Source organism: Thamnophis elegans, chromosome 2 (genome assembly GCF_009769535.1).
Source record: "Thamnophis elegans isolate rThaEle1 chromosome 2, rThaEle1.pri, whole genome shotgun sequence".
Classification (NCBI taxonomy): Eukaryota; Metazoa; Chordata; class Lepidosauria; order Squamata; family Colubridae; genus Thamnophis; species Thamnophis elegans.
In genome coordinates, this window is record NC_045542.1 from 140,918,174 (window position 1) to 140,940,042 (window position 21,869).

The 21,869-nt window shown below is 40.7% G+C and overlaps 1 protein-coding gene across 1 annotated transcript in view; it reads left to right on the plus strand.

The window, feature by feature from the left end:
- The window catches only part of FHIT (fragile histidine triad diadenosine triphosphatase), a 992,634-nt gene that overhangs the window by 816,064 nt on the left and 154,701 nt on the right, over positions 1-21,869 (plus strand). The window contains exon 5 of the mRNA XM_032211734.1: positions 6,153-6,221. Within this exon, the coding sequence (XP_032067625.1) occupies positions 6,153-6,221 (69 nt within the window). The remainder of the gene's footprint in view (positions 1-6,152; positions 6,222-21,869) is intronic.

The following is a 21,869-nucleotide window of genomic DNA, read 5'->3' on the forward strand; positions in this document are numbered from 1 at the left end:
CACGACAGAAACCCAATATTTTTACCATTGCCTTTGTTATATTTGTGTGTGTGTGTGTGTGTATAGGTGTGTGTGTGGTGTGTTTTATTTGTGCTGATAAATAAATAAAGGAAGACTAGTATAGATCTATTTCAAGCTATTTAACTCTCATTCAGCTAGCCATACCCTTACTGGGATTCAAACCTGTGCTATATTACATCTTAGGCCAAACGTCTTAGCCATTATAGCCGCAAGTTCTCCTCCTTATCAGCTGAAGCCAGGGACGAAGGTATATATTAGTGTCACAACCCCTGGTAAGGCCCCAATTATGGGAGGAAGGCCAACAGCTTCCACTATCTGTCAATCGGCTCATCACAAGAGTCCATCACGATAGAAACCAATCAATCCACTTATTGAAACAAAGCCAGCACTTCCACCACACACACACACACACACCCCAAAGATTTATAGAAAGACGGCAGCTCAACCACGCTTTACTCACACAAACAGGAAGCTGAAAACACAAGCCTGAGATAGCAAGTGAGACCTCGCCAAAACGTTGCCAAGACAATCTCAATCTTACACGGGAAAAGACCCGAATAGAACAAGACCAGAATATCTACACCTGTGCAAATCTACGAAACAAAGTTATCCTTCCCCTGTCATGCCCACCAAGCCACACCCACACAACTGCTTGTAAAAAAAATGAATTTCACCACTGAGCAGAAGCTTCTGAAGCTGCTTGGGCAGTAACAACTTAAACGATATTCATATATGCCCTTAAAATATCATCAATTTCAATTAAAAGTTGAACAACTTAATAGTGTACCGAAGCCTAACCATCCAAAGAAGAAACTCCATTAATTGTGTAAGTAGGGCCAATGATAAACTAAAGGTTCCTTGGTGGATTCTTATTTACTACCACTTTTACAATCAATATATAAACATCACTTTATCTGCTATTTTTCCTCAATGAATCTTTAATTTTCCACGTGAGTGTGTAAATGAGGGCCCAAGGGTACCAACAAGTGGCTTTAAGCTCACAATGTGTTTGAGCAATATATCATCAAGGCATGATGCTGGGAATGATGTATTAAGGTAATACATTATAAGAGCACTATCGCTCTTGTGATGTATTAGTATAATACACGATCAGAACACTATCGCTGATGTATTAGCTCAAAAGAACCATTTTTAAGCTTAAAATAGAAAAGAGCATCTTTACCTTCATGTTGGGCAATTTAGCCATAGTTATGCCAAAAAGTGTAGATGTTAGTCATAATAACAAAAAGGTAAAATATCACGCCCCAAACTCCATTAATTGATCTATATTCCAATGAGCAAATGACCTTCATAAGCTGATCTTGCCCAGCTGAGGCAAACATTAGATAACTCTAAATTTTATTGATGCATACAGAGCCTCCTGTGACCTCCAGCCAGAAAAACAGCTAGGAAATAATATTTGGAAATTTGTGTTGATTTCAGATACAAATAGCACGCATGTTCTGTTTTTCTGGTTTGCAAACTGTGGCTGGGATAGTGATTCATTCAGCCAAGAAAGGAGAAAGATATAGTCTAGGAACAGAAAGGCCTTTTTTTTAGATGGGGGTAAAGTGCAAATCAGAGGGATATGGTGGCTCAGTGGCTAAGACGCTGAGCAGTATTATTATTACTCAGTGATTAAGACACTGAGCTGTTGATCAAGAAAGGTTGGCGGTTCGGCGGTTCAAATCCCTAGCGCCGTGTAACCGAGTGAGTTCCGTTAGTTGCCCCAGCTTCTGCCAACCTAGCAGTTCGAAAGCACGTAAAAATGCAAGTAGAAAAAATAGGAACCACCTTTGGTGGGAAGGTAACAGCGTTCCATGTGCCTTTGGCATTGAGTTATGCCAGCCACATGACAACGGAGACGTCTTTGGACAGTGCTGACTCTTTGGCTTTGAAACATAGATGAACACCGCCCCCTAGAGTTGGGAACAACTAGCACATATGTGCAAGGGGAACATTTACCTTTACCTTAATGTGCAAATCAGACCTGATTCAATCTGAATACACCTATCAATTCAATAAATTGATCCACTTCATTGTGGAGATATCAATTCAGATAGAAATGTGCTAAAACCTGATACAGTTTGGATCACTGAACACACAGATAATACGTGTACATAGAAAAACTCCAAACAATGCAAATCAATGTAATACTCGTGTTGTTTGAATTAATTTGGAGTATACAATATTTTTACAAGCTTAGTAGCAACTTGGCTTCACACTTTTGGAAGTATTTCTGAAGTTTATTTTGCCTCCGAATACATCAGGCTATAAACTGGAATACTGGGAGTTCTAGTCTCGCCTTAGGCACAACATCAGCTGGGTGACTTGAGCCAATGATATTCTCTCAGCCCTAGGAAGGAAGCAATGACAAATCACTTCTGGAAAAAGTGGTTTTCCAAAAAAAGTGAAAAAATTCCCAGAAAATTGCAGGACTTGTCCCATCAGTCTCCAGGAATCAGACACGATTGAAAAATAAACCAACACCCACCCATCCCCATAGGTGGCAGCTGAAGCCAAAATTTCATTTTTCTACTTTTATCTTATTGTTCTACATTTAAACTGCATGGTTTTTGGCCAAGAATCTTGATTAATAATTTCTTCTACACCATTTGGGAAACATTCTTTTTGTACGAACATGCAGATATTTATTTTATCTGAGGCTTAATTCAGTACCTTTTATCTGTTTTTCATGTTTTCTTTTTTAGAAAAAAACCTGTCGCAATGTATCTTGTAACAAGTTTTAATAATTTTTCTCGGTGTAGTGTGCCCCTTTTTGCATGCCTTGCATTTGTGCTTGTGTTTTATGTGCTTATAACATTTTTGTATGTGGACTTAAAAGAAATAATTCATTTTCTACATAATGGGCTAATCGACAGATGCGTACATAGATACAGAGACAGATGTACCTAGAATATTAAATACCAACATATAAGATGTGGATCAGTTCACACTAGACTTTTCTTACATTTCTCTAGCTAGATTACAAAACTGAGATTGGGTCATTTGGGATCCATTGTATTGTGGGAAATCAATCATTATTTCAACATTTTATATGAACCAGGCCATAATATTAAGCCATGCTATGATTTATGTTCTGAGCCCTCTCCATACAGTGAGTCACGCTGACACAAGATTACTGCTAGACAATTTATTCACAGGAAATTAACACAAGACTGGCAGCAAACCAGACTTCCACAGATAGGAAATACACACAAGAGCTTCTCCAGCTTTAGTATAATGGTTGTGTCCTGCAAAAAGCCTCCTCCCAAAGTCTCTTCTTATATACTCTCTTAGGAGGAGCCTAATCACAACCACCTGGCCCCAATTATCTTCTATAGTTGGCGCTTATCTGCCCATCTTTGCCTGGCATCCGGGACCACCTCCCTTAGCTCCTCCCCACTGCTCCAAGGCCTGACATCAGGGACAAACTCCCTTTGGCTTTCACTGCTGCTCATGCCTCAGGCGCCTCCTGGTGGCCAACCAGCCTCTCTGGTTCCTGCTCGGAGTCTGAACCCTGTCCAGGGTCCTCCACATCTTCCAGAGCCGACTCATAGGGTCCCACACTATCGGAGTCTGTTTGCAGCTCCAATGGCTCCTGCTGGGCCACAACAGGTTATATTATGGAACACAACACATTATATTTTGTCATTGAGTTTTCTAACTAGGGTTTGGGTCAGGGTTGGGTTGATGCCAGCCTTACTGCCGGTTCGGAGCGCAAAACATTTTCACATTTGCATCTAAAATTGTCTGCACTTGTGCAAAACGTTAAAAAAGGGAAAAATATATTTCTGCAATGAAATTTGTTCTGCGCAGGCGCAGAACTGAAAATCAAGACGGCACCGTAGGAGAACCGGTTCGGGGGCATGGCAGGCCTGGGTTGCTACCAGTTCCAGCGACCCAGGTTGCCAAGTTACTACCTATTCGACTGAACCAGTCCAAGCCAGTAGGAACCCACCACTGGTTTGAGTTTTATTGTCATGTGAATCAGCTGCGTTGAATAATAGGACTTCCAAGACATTGAAAAGGAAGACTTCCCAAGCGGAGGTGGGTTTCACATAATTTCACCACCAGTTCACCGTGCACCGAAACTGTGAGCACATGTGCATGCATGCTCACTTCATGAGTATGCACGTCTTCTGCGCATGTGCTTTTCTCGGGTGCAGGGCTTGCATGCATGCACACGGCTTAGAAAATGTGGCTAAATAGGATGACATAGAGCCAGGGCGACCCGCAGGTCACCACTAATGGTCCACTCGAACCGGTGGGAACCAGCTGAATACCACCACTGTTCCCAAGGGCATGGAAAGAAATGACTATTGTTTTCTTGAAAGATCAAAGTCTTTGTATCCCATGGAAAGCTTAGGGTTGGCTGCTTTAATAACAGTGAGCATGTGCATGCTGACAGACAATAGCTATGCTGGGTTACCAGCAAAAGCAGTTGTGCCTGGATGGGCACATGCAGACAACTGGGATTAGCCTGTGAAGTAGGTGTGTTGAACTTTAGGAGGACTCGATTCTTTCAATGCTTCAGGGAGTGCAATCTGCATGGACCAATGCATTTTGCGAAGTGTTTCTTCAACTGTTTGCGCAGTCCTACTAAGCAGGACTTCCTTTCCCCCAATATGCACTTCAATGTGGGTTTCTTGCTTATATTTCACTCCCATATTCTCTACCAGACACCCTCAGAGACAACTATGCAATGAACTCTATTTGGATATGTCTGGAAGAATACTGTAGGGCTCTTTGCTACAGAGTATTTAGGCTGTGTGACAAGTTCCCATGATTGATTGATTATTGCGATCAAATCAATGTTGATTCTTAACAACTGCATTAGCTGATTTTTCTCCATGGTAATCATGCCATTAGCTGTTGGATTTTTTTATGTGCTTGCTATCAGTTAGTTGTTATTTTGTTGTTTACTGTATGATCCAGACCGGTGAGTTTCAAATTTTTTTAAAACCTCTTCTGTAGGTGGGGCCTGCTTTGTGGGAGTGGCTTGCCAGCCATGTGACCAGGTGGGAGTGGCTTGCTGGCCATGTGACTGGGTGGGCATGGCCAATTTGTAAATGTGGTGAAACTCACTTAACAGCGCTCTTGCTTAGCAACCAAAATGTTGGCTCAGAAACTCTGGCATTTGAACGCAAGTCTTAAAGCTGTCAAGTTACAAGACCTTCGCACCCCTAATCCTTTAAAAAAACCCAGGGGTGTTCAAACTTGACAGCTTTAAGACTTGTGGACTTCAACTCCCAGAATTTTTCCTCTCGCTCTTCATCTTGATGACGTCCGGACGGGCAGGGGGAGGGAGCTGGAACTGGTTCTAAACAGCACTGTAGATTTGTGGAACTTCTTCTATAGAAGATGTTAGAACTGGCAGGAACCCATCCCTGATCCAGACCCTTTGAGGAAATTATAATTGCATATAATATGTTTTCGTAAGTCACTGTGCAGTTTGAAGATTTGACAGCATACAACAACATATTAATAATGATAATGATTCATCCTCATGTTTGTCTCCATCAACTTTCTGTTCTGTGTCGAGTGTGATAGATAAGTTGAAAGTTGTCTGAATCATTTATTTGTAAACATCTAGAGTGGGAATTGGTGAACCTTGCCTTAGGTTGATAAGCGTAGAGTCTATTTAAAGTCCAAAATGAGAAATACTGTTCCGGTAGACTACACCATTCTCAGTTAAATGAGTTTATAAAGATCTAGTTTGGAAAAAAGTTATACTTATCATTTTAACTTGACAGCTAGGTGATAGTCTGTCATTTCAATAATAATTGAAATGCAGAGTGGCATCTCGTAATTCCCCAGTACCTTTCAGCATTATCTCAAAATCCCCCATCACCATGGAGTTTCTCTCTGTCCTCCATGCATTTCAGAAGAGAGACTATTTTTATTTACTTAACTCTGTGGGTCCCTTGTTTAAGTTATTTGTCATGTATAAACTGCCTTTTGGGCACCCAGAAAGATGCTTCCCTAGATTAAGATGGCAAACAGAGATAAGCTTTACAAAAGGGATCATTAAATACAATAACGCCACGTGAAAGAATTTGAGAGCATTAAAAAAAAGCTGATGTATTAAAGCTTCTGGCTAACCTTGATTTTGATTTTTTTTTTTTTAGCACGTTCATGTCCATGTACTTCCAAGGAAGCCAGGTGATTTTGACAGAAATGACAACATCTACGATGAGGTAAGACTGAGATGAAGAGCTGAACCTTTTCTCTTAACCCGGCTATTTTGATTTAGCCACATGCGCACAAACAAACCACTCACTAACCTGAAACCATGCCAATTTGCCACCGCCTATAATCTGAAACTGCGACTTCAAAGAGAGAGTTTCAAATAATGGGTTCATGAAGGCATTTAATCCAATTTTGTCAGATAATGTAACAGAATTGAGATAAATATTACACACTTTATCTTAGCAACAGACATTCCAGGACTGCTTCACACTTTGGAGATGCTCCGTCTGGTACACGGATGCCAACTTTTAATGGCAATCTTATTGGATTTGTAGTGTGAAATATTGGAGCCATTTTTTAAAAAAAGGAATGCTCTATGAAATATTTTGTGTTTCCTCAACTGATAACTTTTCCTTACTGTGATGTCGTGAGTGTTGATGACAGTTGTATCCATAATGGGATCAGAACCTACAGAGTATCTTAGCTATTAGGCATTTCAGGTGGAAGATATTGGCAGTTATAGTAACAATATTTTTATTGTTCTTCCATTAGAGAGCCGAGGTGGCACAGTGGTTAGGGTGCAGTACTGCAGGCCACTTCAGCTGACTGTTATCTGCAGTTCAGCGGTTCTAATCTCACCGGCTCAAGGTTGACTCAGCCTTCCATCCTTCCGAGGTGGGTGAAATGAGGACCCAGATTGTTGGGGGCAATATGCTGACTCTGTAAACCGCTTAGAGAGGGCTGAAAGCCCTATGAAGCGGTATATAAGTCTAACTGCTATTGCTATTGCTATTAGCACCCACGGACAGGAGGTAGGGTAGAGTTATATATATGCGGTTTAGATTGTTTTGGCCCACTAACAGACTTGTATCATAAAGTGGGGGACATTATTCATCTCCTATGTTAAACTAGTATCTAACTAAGAGTCAAATGTCACCAATAGAAGATAACATTTGTAGCTCAGGGTTGCATTGATGATCTCTCAGCTTGTTTGTTTTCATTAGGTAACATCATCAGTGTTAGAAGGGAGTGGAGTTTGCTTTCTGTGGACATACAAGTTACTGGCCCTACCAATGTTGGTGGGAATGTTCTTGGTGCTTCCTAGATCAGGCTGTTGATGATTATTTCATTGATTGCCTGAAATGGTCATTCCTTGATTGAGGCATTGCTTACAACCAATCCACCAATCACATGCCCTGAACAATACCCCAATCAGAGACTAGACTAGACTAGACCAGACCAGGCAGAATAGAATAGAATAGAATGGAATGGAATGGAATGGAAACAAAGTTGGAAGGGACCTTATATATCAGTGTTGGTGAACCTTTTTGGCATTGATTGCAGAAATGGGAGCACATGAGAACACCGATAACCAGAAGAGGAGCTCCGTGGCGCCCACACATGGGAGTGCTGGAAACTGGAAGAGCAGTTGAGCTTCCAGTTTCTAGCATGCACATGCAGGCTGGTCACCTGGTCTTCCAGTTTCTGGCAAAGACCAGCTGGCCAGGAGCATGCACATAACAGAAACCAGAAGCTCAGTTTCTTTTCATGCACATGCACATCAGGGAGTTCCTCTTCTGGGTTCCAGCACTGCCATGCACGTGAAGACCAGCTGGCCGGTGCGCATGTGCGTGCTGGAACACGGATGAGTAATGGGTGAGGATTGGAGTGCCCCTTGAGATGGCTCTGTGTGCCACTTTCAGGAGACATGCCATAGGTTCGCCATCACGGTCATAGGTCATCTAGTCACCACCACTACCCCCGACCCAAGCAGGAAATCCTAAACCATTTAATCAAGACCACCAACACCAACACTTAGAGGGCACATCACCTGTATGTTAACAGAGACGAAACCTCACTCTCTTCTAACACTAATGATGTTACTAGTTGGATAATGAAACAGCTGCAAGAAAACAACCAAGCTCAGAGAGCACCAAGGATTCCATGGTCAACAGTCAGTGCAATGGAATAAGCGGGCATAGCAACTTGAGCCAACAAAACTTGGTTTAGTCCTAATGCACCTCAAATGTTACATCTCCTGGTCTAATAATTGAAAGAATTAGTGGGGATTCACTCATGAGATTCACACTGGTCTGCTGATTATCAACACAGATGGTGGGAAACAACAGAATGATGGGTTGCTGTGCTTTAGCAGCCAAAGTGGCATCAAAGAGGGGCCAGTGCAAATCTTTTAGTGTAACGTGATTAGTGTTGCTGAGCCTTTCTGACTTACGCAATGAAGAAAAGCTCATCCTTTCCTAAGGATGAATTATTCAGTGTAAAACTTTTAAACCGACAATGATATTCAGCAGGCGATGTCCTCTTCTTTCCCTCTGACATTCAGAGACACAGCAAGAAAATCACTTAGGAAAAGATATTTTGACTTAGCAATCTCAGCGCATTATGCTAAATCATTTTGGCGGCACAGGAATACCTATTAGGAATCATTTTCAATTTTGGAAGTGCCTAAGCATAAGAGTTAGCAGCTTTTGGGTTTCCATTTTATTCAAGCAGAACTGGCAAAGGAAAAAGACCTAAGTTGATTCCCAAGCATTCTATAAAAGAGACCGACTGAATATTTTTGACTTCACACATGCTCTTCTGAAGCCAACTTTCTTTAGAAACAGGATAAAAACCAGGCAGGCAAATTCTGCCTCTTTAATCTCCAAAGAGTTTCTTAAAAATGACTTTCCAGTTACTAGTGAATGAATATTTCCTTTCATCGACCAATGATTTTGTTAAACCATCAATGCTGTAACTATTGAACTATTTCTGAAGAGCCTTTAAAACATATGCCTACAAAATGATCCCTAAGTCGTTTCTACACAAACGTTCTCTCAAATAATGTTCTGCAACAGGTACTGCTCTGTGGAACGAAGCCTTTAATCCATACATCAAGGATTCTGGAGAAAAATTTTCAAAACAAACCTGGAAGCAAAATTAGGGCTACCAAATCAGGGCTGAAAAACATCTGGAAATCTACCAGATGGCAGAAGGGTTGCCTGTTGCTATCTAGTGGGTCCCAATCAGTGGTGGGTTCCTACCGGTTCAGACCAATAAAACCACCAATAAAATAAATAATGAGAGCAATGCCAGAAGATCGGGTTACATTTCCTCTTCTTTGACCTATATAAAATCTCTCAAAAATACATCTGAAAAAAAAATAGAGTCAAAGCTGTTATTTGCCCATATTTTATTCTCTTATAATTCTACGGCACTGAATGCAAATAATCAGAGAAATATCTACCAGTCCAAGTCTAAGTATTGCATATCAAATAAGATGAATGTTTAATCGGACTGTATAATCTAACAATATATTGTTTTCTAATAGTTGTATGTAAATTAATGGATTCGGCTGAGGTCTATACAGGTTTCTTAAAATGGCCCTAAGTTTTAGTTCTTATTATTAATCTTTATCTGAATACATTTCTATATCTTGTTTTTTTTTCTTTAAACACAAATCCTATAGAAATTAATTAGTGTGTGCTTCAAACTGTTATATAAAGATTACCTTAAAAAACAAGGTTATATTTAGACATCTACTTCTATGGGAATGAACATATTCATAAATATGTTGAAGTTAAATATTTTTTTTTCCCAAGTATGTATGGATTCTGATCTTGTTTCACAATCCTAGGGTGCATCTATCCATTTGGAATCTGACTCATTTGATTAGTTTTACCATCTCCATAATGTTTTTTGAAGTATTTCTAGCAGGACTTCAAGATTCTGTAACAGCTTTGTTCTCTATTCCATCCTTCTTGTAAACTCCCAAGATTCGTTTTTCTTGCCATGTACATGTATACATCCGAACTAGAGTGTGTTGTTTCTCCATGCCATAGTATATGTGGGTATATGCATAATTTTGCACTTAATTGTTTATCTTGTCATGTTTATATTTATATTAGAGCAGTGGTGAGTTTCAATTTATTTTACTACTGTTTCACTCGTGCGCTTATTCTTACTACATTTCTGCGCATGCACAGAAGTTTCTGTCCGGGTGGGTAGAGCCTCCCCCCTGCCACAATTACCGGCTCCCGATCTGGGGCGAACCGGCAGAAACCCACCTCTGTATTAAAGGTGGAGACTCTTTGAGAGTTGTATGCAATGTAATTTCATTTTAATGTATGCCGATTAGTGTACATTCAATGTGACAATAAAGTTTATATTCTATTCTATTCCGTTCTGTTCTGTTCCATTCTGTTCTGTTCCGTTCTGTTCCGTCCCGTTCCATTCCATTCTATTCTATTCTATTCTAATTTAGTTTCTGGTTGGATTTTAGGAATCGTTCACCTTATTTTTATTTCTCATCTTCTGTACAAACAGCAGCAACAAAAGAAAACTGTCTAGTCTTAGATCTTACTATCCTAAATGTTAACATCATTCCATTCCAGTGCCTGTGGATTATCTAGACAATTTCCAATAATAATTTACATGTTTGTGTAGTTACGCTTCCTATCCAGGGATATTGCTTTACAAAGACCTTGTTAAAATTTCACTTCTTCTACTCACTCAACCATGCATCACTGTTACTAGGCACACACACACACACACACACACACACACACACTATATATTCATGGGTACTTATTCGTGCAGCTTCCTCTTCTGCAGATAGTTTGTTTGAAGAGAATCAAAATCCTTAGATCAAAATCTTACTTGGTTCTCCAGCCTAGTCTCAAATTATGCATTCTGGCTGAAAGTGAAAATGGAATCGGCTGGAAACATGTTTTTTTCATGAGATTCTTTGTGAGTTCTTCCCAGATCTAAACTGTAAATATGGTGAGATTATCTTTACAGGCAGTGCCATAATAGATAAAGTCCCAGGTGCTTCATATCCTGTCACATTGTAAGATACGGGTTGTGTAGGTGTATCAGCAAACTTTAGTTCTTTGCTTGAGATTGCTCATTGAGGTCACTTTTAAAAGGAGTATCCATCACCTTTTTCATGGTCATGAATATGGGCAGCCTTATTAAGCAGTATCATAACAACAAGATTGTTAGAATTATGTCTGATTCTTCTTTATTTCCATTCAGCAGCTCAGCGGTTAAAAATAATGAGTTTGTCAGCTGGAAAGCTGGCAGCCAGGGTTCAAGACCCAAGCTCTGAGCAATGGGGGGTGAGCTCCCATTCCTTGCCTCAGTTCCTGCCAACCTAGCAGTTCGAAAGCATGCAAACGCAAGTAGATAAATAGGTACCACTTTGGTGGGAAGGTAACAGTGTTTCATACACCTTTGACATATAGCTGTGCTGGCTATATGACCATGGAAATTGTTTTTGGACAACACTGGCTCCCTCTGCCAAAAAACTGAGATGAACACCATTCCCTAATGTTAGGCATAACTGACAGGGATACCTTGTTGCAGTCATTCTGCAAGGGACTCTATAGTTACTTGATCTGGGTTTCCAAAGTCTAGTTGACAACTGGATGGCAGCAAAGGCATACAAGAAATCCTAACATTTTGCTGTCATCCAGTGGCTGTATGTATGTTCAGCCAAGATTGATTGGCATGATTATTTTATGTTTTCAGCATGTTATGAAGGATTTTAAAGTCTACAGTAGTTTGGGACTGTGTCATGTTAAACATCAGTGTACAGGTAGTCCTCAATTTATGACCAGTCCCTTTAGAGACTGAAGGTACAACAGACTTCTTCCTTACCCCACAATTTCAAAGGTATGAAGGCCACCCTTCCATTCCCCTGGGGTTACGTGATCACATCTTGGGCTCTTGATAATTGGCTCACTTTTACAGCCATTTGCAATGTCCCATGGTCACGTGACCATGGGGATTTTTTAAAACCTTTTTTTGCTGATTTCCAGCATTTACTTCTGGTTTATGGCAAAAAAAATTCCTTTGGATAATTTTTTGTTCCTTAATGACCTCAGTGCTTATGTAATTTACTGCCCCAAAATTGCCAAGAAATCAAGTCTGGTTGTAGAATGTCTCAACTTATGACCACCATGATTTACTAGCATACTTTGCGCTCTATTATGGTCATAAATTGAGGACTACCTGTAACATTGATTCTTGTACACCAGATATAGGTAGCCTTAAGAAAAACTAGAACAAAATCATACAATAAGAGAAATCATAATGGTTTGGGTAGGCCACCCCAGTGGTGGGATTCAGCCAGTTCACACCACTTCAGGACAACCAGTTGTTAACTTTCTGAGCAGTTTGGTGAACTGGTTGTTGGAATCGTTAGGGCAGAGAACCAGTTGTTAAATTATTTGAATCCCACCACTGGGCCACGCCAAACTGTTAAAAAAGAACTTGGAGTTTGTTTGAAAAAGGGCCAGAAGGGATGCCAAGTCATCATTTTGGCAGTGGAGGGTTGGGTAGTAATGGAAAGGGAAAAGGAAGTTTTGTTTTACTTTTTCTGATTCAGGCTGGAAAAAAAGGTTCCAGTGTCATAGCATCCTCTACTGATGAAGAAAAAAATTGCAGCTTTGTAAAGGAAGAATTTTACTATTACCCCATTTAGTAATCGAAAATAAAATAAAATGTGTAAGAAATATAAATTATTATAATTTTATATTATATAAAATATATATAATACAATTATGATTGTAATTGTATTGATATATACAATTATATATATATATAGATATATTATTAATAGTATTGTGATGAATATTATAACAAATATGTGGGTTTTGATTGTTTAAAACCCAGATCTCAAACTGTTTGGTGGAAATGGAAAGTAATACAAAAAAATATGAAAAAAGAAATATAAAATAGGGAAAGATAAAAATGTGATCCAACTTGTTTTAGGCCAGCTAACAGATGATATTACACCCCTGGCATATGAAGACAAATCACTGTAAGATAAGGATTTGACCACTATAAAGTATTTGTGAAAAGAGTGGCAGAATAGATCTTGTCTCTTCTGGAATTTTCATCCACATTTTCTACAAGAGGCTGACGTCAGAGGTGGTATTTACCGGTTCTCCGAACTACTCAAAATTTCTTCTACCGGTTCTCCAGAACTGGTCAAAATCTGCTGAATACCAGCTCTGAGCCATGTACCTATGCATTTGGTTTCTGTTGTTTTCTTTAGCTAACATTCGAAGCCAGTGCTGACTTTATGCAAGGATGTGTTTTTTTTTTAAAAAAAAAAAGCCTTTGAGATCTAAAAACCTATCCTTTTCAGTTAATGTTAGCACCACGTTGGGTTTTTCTCTTCCATTTCCAAAGAAAAAAAAGGGACAAGAAAATGTTAAGAGAATGGATAACCTGCAAGTCTTTTTTTTTCCTGCAGGCAAAGCCCGCTCCTCTCAATTTACTAAAAGCCAATGGAGTAAATAACTTTGCAGCTCAGCTCTTATGCCATTAGTAAGTGCTACTGGAATTGGGAGGGTGAGATAATTGGGAGAGAGTGGCTATAAAAAAAGCTTATCATAGGAAATTAAAATGAATCAGCTATAGAAGTCACAGCTGTTTCTAAATTGCCAGTGGTTTCTTTCTTTCTTTCCAAAAGAACTCCCTGCCTATATTTTTCTGTTAAACTAATTATTTTGTATTGTTTTTTCTTCTGAGAGAAAATTGCGAGCATGACCTAGAGTCCAGTAGGCTCCGCTTTGCTCTCCTGTAACTTTGAGAAGATGAAACTGCCATGATATTCTGAGTATAGGCAAGCCCAGAAGAGAAGAAAAGGAATTTCTAAGTCCACATAATGTTTGATCTAAATCTATGACTATCCTCTTGATAGTGATAAAATTCAATTCTACATTGAGAAGAACGGTGTGTGTTTTTAATCCTATTAGAGGCTGCTGCTTTCTCTCCACCTAGCAGGAGTAACTCTATCCATCGATGTGTCTTTGGTGCTGGGAGAAGTGTTTTTTATTGGCACACAGTACATAAGATTTTTGGGGCCCTATGAGCAAAAAGAGAGTTGGTTTCCATTTCCCTTCAGAGTTTGTGATCCAAAGTAGGAATCATTCTATCTAGCACTCTGGAAATGATGTGTTGCTATTATCTTAATCCTGGATCGAGGATCTTCATGCATCTTTGTGCCGTTCCAGAATATCTGGTTTATATGGCTGTATACAGGTAGTCCTTGGTTCTATACTCTACAATGGATGTCTTTGCATTTGCGGAGCAGCAGAGGTAGAAAAACCCGGCTCACATCCTATTGATTGTTGCTTGTATAAGGGTGAGAGACAGGTACCTTGGTCTATACACCAAAGGAATGACCCATTGGGACCCCCATACCAAAACAACTTATGTTATGTGCAGCCAGAGTCTGAAAATAACATTTAACACAACACAGTACTTAAGCAAGACGGTTTGGTTGAGATCTGCATATATGGGACTGATTGGGGGTAGATTGTAGTGGTGACACCGAACTATAATTTTATCATTTTTTATCTAAATCTTAAATTATTGTATTTTTTCCAACTTCATTTTAGACTGTATTTTATTCCAATTTCATTTTAAATTGCTTTATTAAACTTGAGTAATTTGTTTCGGGAACTCTGCATTTTGATATGGCCCAAGGGTGAATCAATAAAATGAATGAATGAACAAATGAATGAATGATAGTCCTTGGCTTATAACCACTCATTACAATGCACTAAAAAAGTGATATACAACTGGTCCTCGTACTTATCACTGTCACAATATCCCCACTATCACATAATCAAAATTAGGGCACTTGGCAACCGGCATGTACTGTATGTACAATGGTTGCAGCATTCTGGGGTCATGCGCTTGCCAGCTGGCTTCTAACAAGCAAGTCAATGGGCAAAGCTGGATTTGCTTAATGACTGTGTGATTCACTTAACAGCATGCAGTATGACTTAACCATCATGGCAAATTAGGTCATAAATGGGTGGTGACTCTAATTTACTAACCACCTGCTTAAATATGGAAATTTTGCTCCCAATTATGATCGTAAGCTAAGGACTCTATGTAGAAAAAAGATGACAAAATATTGTTTTTTTAGTCTTTTTATGGTTCCTCGCAGTAAAGCATCTCTTATTTTGCAAAGCTGGAAAAAGTTGACCTCGCCTCGAATGGGAGTTACATGTGAGTGCTCCTTGCTCCTGAATTATCACAAAACAGAGCAAGGTTTTAGACAATGTCTTGGGGAGAATCCATCTTCAAGTCTACCTTCCATCGCACAAGCTTATGATAGAATAAAATTGGAGAAGGGACCAGATTGCTGTATATTCCTCCCTCAGCTCCTGGGAGATGTAGATCTAAATTAATGCCATAATCATAAACATATTCAGTGGCTCAGTTTGTTACCTCCTGAGTTTGGTGTACAGCTATGCCGGTGCCAGCTTTGTACATCAGACAGCATGGATCCCTGCCCACTTGAGCATATGGCCAGTGGTTATTTTGCGCTTGTCCCTGTCCACTACAGACAAGGACAAGGACAGGATCACCGATCAATGCCAAGTCTTCCTTGATGAGTGAAATAGCACATGAAGCTGCTGGTACAGTACTTTCCATGCTGTCCTTCCTGGAGGATAAAATACTGTAGCTCTGTGGGGTACCTTGACTCTCTAAAACAGGGGTGTCAAACTCAAGGCCCATGGGCCAAATCTGGCCTGCAGGTGCTTAAAGCTGGCCTGCGAGGCTACCCTGGAAATAGTGAAGGATTGGCCCATAGTGCTTCTGCCACAAAAAATGGAGTTCAGGAAGACCAGCGCTCCATTTTCACTTGCAGAGGGATGCAGGAAGCCATCCCAGCCAAAAAAACAAGCTTGCAAGGGCACATGGGGCCCTCCTGGGCTCTGTTTTCACTGGCAGAGGGTTGCAGGAGGCTGCCCCGCCAAAAACAGAGCTCAGGGGCCTGTTTTTGCTGACAAGTGCTCGGGCCACCACAGCCCCCCCCAACACAAGTGATGTCAAGCTGGCCATGCTCACCTAACACAGAGATGGTATTTAGCAGGTTCTGACCAGTTCTGGAGAACCAGTAGCGGAAATTCTGAGTAGTTCCGGAGAAACTACGGGTAAATTCCACCTCTGACTGGCTCCCATCTATTCTCTGCCTCTGAGTCCCAGATGATTGAGACTCAGGGAAGGAATGGGAATTTGCAGTAACCTTCCCCGGGAATGGAGAAGGAATGGAGATTTTACAGTATCCTTACCCTGCCATACCCACCAAGCTATGCCCACAGAACCGGTTAGTAATTTTTTTAATTCCACCACTACGCAGCCCCCCCTCCCCCCAAAGTCAAACCAACCCTGATGCAGCCCTCAATGAATTTGACTTTGATGACACCCCTGCTCTAAAACATCTTTAGCCCCCATCTTTAGAAACAATTGTGCTTCTTCGCTGTGGGAGCTGTTTGCCTATATTGAAATCAAACCCTGCTCTCATCTTCAGGAGATGCTGAATGAAGCTTCTGCAGCCCGAGCAACTTTATCTCGAGAAGCCATTTTTGATTTTTCAAGAGAAGCCCTTGAGGGCCAGAACAACCTCAAGCGCAGGCAAGGTAAAGGAGGCCTCCGAGACCCAGGCAACATTAATCCTTTTATCAGCAATTGTCTTTGGTCAGTTGTGACTCCTTATTGCTAAACTCCTTTGCCAATGACTTGCCATCAAGGATGTGCCAACTGCGAATGCCTGTCAAGTCAAACTTAGTCCACGCAAAGCCTGCAGCAGGGACCAATAACTCTTTTGCCGGAGTACTTTGTCTTTGTTAAGAGGAAAGACTACATTGTAACCAATCACTTAAAAGCCAACATTTTACATGTTTGAGTGGGGAAGCCTTGTCAAAGGCCTCCTTGAGCCTGGCTGGGAAGGGAAAGCTGGAGCATTTAAAGGAACAGCATAGCAGCAAAACGGGTTGGAAGGAGGCACAAGATGGATGGAAACACAAAGGGACAGATGGGCTGGAGGACAATTAGTTGAGATGTTAAAACGGTAAACCATCTCTGCCTGGATCACAAATCTGAGATGCAAAGGGCAGGTGAGAGTGAGGAGGGTAAACATGGAGCAAACACCCTTTGACTATGATATTAAGGAATAGGAACATTTCCAGAATGTGTTACAGCTATCAAAAAAACAAATGCACCAAACATCATCATCAAGAACCATGATGGCACAGTGGTTAGAGTGCCAGTACTGCAGACTACTTTTGCTGACTTCTGGCTAACTGCAATTTGGCAGTTCGAATCTCACCAGGCTTAAGTTTGACTCAACCTTCCATCCTTCCGAGATGGGTAAAATGATTACACAGATTGTTGGAGGCAATATACTGACTCTGTAAACCACTTAGAAAGGGCTGTAAAAGCACTGTGAAGTCGTATATAAGTCTAAGTGCTATTGCTATCATCATCATCATCATTATCATCATCTTAATGTATTTGTGTGATGACATCACCAAACATGGTGAAAACTTGTTTTAATATTATATGTCACCCACAATCATATGGAGTTGGGCAGCCTTACTAATTTGACAAATAGATAGATATTCAGTGTTTTAAAAAGTTAACAATATACAGGTAGTCCTTGAATTAATGACCATAATGGAGCCCCCTCATCACAGTTGTAACTCACAATAATCATAAATCAGGTCATCCATGTGACCAACTCATTTTACAACCATTTTTTCTGGCAGTCATTAAGCAATGTAGCAATTGTAAAGCAACCAACTCAATGGTAAAGTAACACTCTTCTGTCATTCTATGACTGGCATGAACATTTGAAATGCAAAAACCTTTCCACCAAAGAGGTACCTATTTAACTACTCACATGCTTTTGAACTGCTATGTTGCAAGAGCTGGGGCAAATAATGGGAACTCATCCTATTATGTGGTCCTTGGGTCTCGAACCCAGGCTGTCGGCTTTCCAGCTGTCTTAATTGCTGAGCCATGGCATCCTCCACCTGTATAAATATAATAAAATAAATAGTAGTAATGAAAGCCATACCAACGATCTATCCAGAAACTCTATCAGCATATTCTTCAATTTCTACTTATGGATGGGTGAAGTGCATCTCTTACATAAAGGATGAAACGCCTGTTCAGAGACGTAATGTTTAGAGGCTGAGTAAAAAAAAAAAAAATTCAGGCTGGGTGTTGCCTACAAAGCTTCAATTTTGGCCTGATGGTCACGGATGGAGGTTGGGTACTGGTTTGTATGTTCTTAGTAGAACTCAAGAGAAAAACTAGAAGAGAGCCTAAATTTTGGGCTGCTTGAATGCACCAAGCAATAACCTAAATATTTCCAGTTCTTTGTCAACCAGAGCTGTAGTTTAGGAACAAGGGGAGAGGGGATAGAAAAGGAAAAAGAGAGAGAGAGAAGGTAATTACCAAGCTAGTCTGTTAATGTTTATTTTAATCATACTGACTATTCCAGCTTGGCAGACACAGCCATTAAGTGGCAGAGGCAGGAGCAAGCCATCACAGCAAAATGGTGATGATGCTGGGAATTAGGCTCAGGCGTGCAATTGGACTTGTCAGTTTATATAGACATAAAGCTTCATTGTTTTGCACAGACACAACTGGCTTTGAAGCATCTAATTTCCTCACGATATTGGAAAAATCTACCAGCTTTTTCCCAATCTTGGCAACTTGAACATATGTGGACTTCAATTCACAGAATTCCCCAGCCAGAGGATTCTGGGAATTATTAGGTCCACACATCTTAAAGTTTCCAAGGCTGAGAAACACTGGACTAGTGTCAGCCCTGTTGTTGAATATCTCATGTTTATCAAGTTTATGAAAAAGCTTTAAGCTTCAAGCATTCCTTGACCAGGTTTGGATGTGAAGCCCTCTAGGGCAAATCTTTCAGACATACCACTTTGCCGAGATGCTGGATTTTTTGGATGCATTGGGACCTCTATGTATATTCTTGACAATTCATGATACTGAGCTCCAGCCAGGTTTTCCCTAATGAGAAGTGCATTTATTTGAACCTGATGGGAGGTGACAGGTGGGCATTAATCAAGCGCTGGGTACGTTAAAACCGAAAATGGTTGGGACTTTCCTTCTCTCTGAATGCTCCCCCCTTTTTTACCAGATGGTCCCTTTGTTCTCATACAAGTGCCTTTCTAAACCTGCCCTTACCATTCAAGAGACAGGGATGGTAAGTTTTCCCCAGAAGTCTCAACTGTTGCCAAGCGCTTTACAACTTGCTGCAGATGATCCAGCCTTGCACTGCAAGAAGATACTGTTTGAGTTTTGTGGGTCTTTCTAGCCTCATCTGAAGAAAGCATGAGGTAACATCATTAACCCTAACCAGGTTAGCCACGACCATCTGCTATCTGGATCTCCTCCACCTCCTCCTCCACCACCAATACTATCACCACTACCAACAACTCCAACACCACCTTCTCCCCCACTTCTTCTACCTCCACTACTACCTCTTCCTCCTCCTTTCTATAGATAGCATTCATTAGAACACAAAATCTTCACGTCAAGTCAGAATAGAGTTGAAAGCAGAGGTGAAATTCAGCAGGTTCTGACAGGTTCTGGAGAACCGGTAGTGGAAAATTTGAGTAGTTCAGAGAACTGGCAAATACCACCTCTGGCTGGCCCAGAATGGGGGAAAGAATGGAGATTTTGCAATATCCTTCTCCAGGAGTGGGGAGGGAATGGGGATTTTGCAGTATCTTTCCCCTGCCACACCCACCAAGCCATGCCCACAGAACGTTAAAAAAAATGAATTTCACCACTGGTTGAAAGGGACCTTGGAAGTCTTCTAATCCAACCCACTGCTCAAACAGGAGACCGTATACCATTTCAGACAAGTGGCTGTCCAATCTCTTCTTAAAGACCTCCAGTGAAGAAGCACCCACAACTTCTGCAGGAAAGCCAGTCCACCAGTTAATTATCCTCACTGTTAGGATTCTCCTTAATTCCAGTTCTCTGCTTGACTAGTTTCCACCCATTGTTTCTTGTCCTGCCCTCCGGTGCATTGGAAAATAAATAGACCTGCTCTTTTTGGTGACAGCTGCTCAAATATTGGAATGATGCTATGATGTCTCACTTAGTCCTTCTTTTCTCTAGACTAGCCAAACCCAATGTTTTTGTCTCCAGGTCTTTAATCATCTTAGTTGTTCTTCTCTGCACTTTTTTCCAAGATCTTGATCTTTTTTTTAATGTGGTGACCAAAACTTGATGCTGTATTTATTCATTCATTCATTCATTCATTTATTTATTTATTTATTTATTTATTTATTTATTTATTTATTAGACTTATATGCCGCTTCATAGGGCTTTCAGCCCTCTCTAAGCGGTTTACAGATTTTGCTTAGCAAATTGAGTCAGCAAATTGCCCCCACAGTCTGGGTCCTCATTTCACCCACCTCGGAAGGATGGAAGGCTGAGTCAACCTTGAGCCGGTGAGATTTGAACCGCTGAACTGCAGATAACAGTCAGCTGAAGTGGCCTGCAGTACTGCACCCTAACCACTGCGCCACCTCGGCTCCGTATTCTAGGTGTGGCCTTACTAAAGCTTTATAAAGTGGTAGTACTACTATGAGAGTTTGTTGCAGAAAAATCAAATCCAGAAAGCACACACAGGTAACTGATTCAGCTGGATTCATCTTCTTTATATACATAATAACAGATGAATAAATGTACAATACCCATTGTAGATTCTTTCAACACGGTAGAAGTTACAAGCAGAACACAAGCAGGAGAGAACAGTTGCATCTCAGAGTTCAGAGCAAACAGAGTAGTTTCAATTTCGATTCTCAGCACAGACTCAGATCTGTTTAAACCTCCCATTGGCTGACTTAGTTGCTGTGCCTTTTCATTGGCTGACCTTGTTATCATGTCCCTCCCAGTCACGAATATTCTAACAAATCCTTCATGTGATTGTGATTCTGTGGCTCTGTGAAATGAATCCCATGAATACGATGAATAGGGTAATCCACATATGCACACGCTGAGCCAAGATTAGCTCAAAGTGAGGGCTTTTGAGAAAGAAGGTCATCTTCCTTCTATTATACCGATTTCGCAGTGGAAGGTGGTACCAAGAATTTCTGGCTCTTTTTTGAGCAAAGGACAGCCTTTTCCTCCACAAAGGAGTTTGATAAAGGGAACACAGGAAGCATGACATTTTCCAGATTGCATATGTCAAAAAGAATTTCCCTTTTTCAAGCTGGGGTATCGTAAGCAAGACGCAAGGCATGCCGCTGATGGAACGGAAGTGATCTGTTTATTCTCAAAAGAAAAGAGGTTTGCTTTTGGGGGTACCTACCAGGAATGGGATGGTTTGAACATTGCTTTGTGGGGAGGATAATTTTTGGGGGGATTGTGATTCCATGCCTGGCACCATAGTTTGTCAGTCCTGCTGTTATGGATCATTAAGAGCAGGGGGTCCCCAAACTTGGCAACTTTAAGACTTGTAGACTTTAACTCCCAGAATTCCTCAGCCAGCATGAATGGTTGAGTAATTCTGGGAGTTGATGTCACATGTCTTAAAGTTGCCAAGTTGGGAGAACTCAGGTTTAGAGGGAAACAGGACTTTTAGCTAAGAATTCTTTTATTATCATCTAGGAATTATTTCCAGATATATATGAAGAAAGGGTTTACTTTTAATTGTAGAAAAGAGTGAGAATTATTTGGTCACACACAGCATGAGGGGAGATGCTTGGGGATGGGCTTTTAAAGAAATGGAGGCACCTTAGTTGTAGCACAAGACCAGATAAAATTGAATAAGTCATGTTTAGGCCCTTGGACCTCAG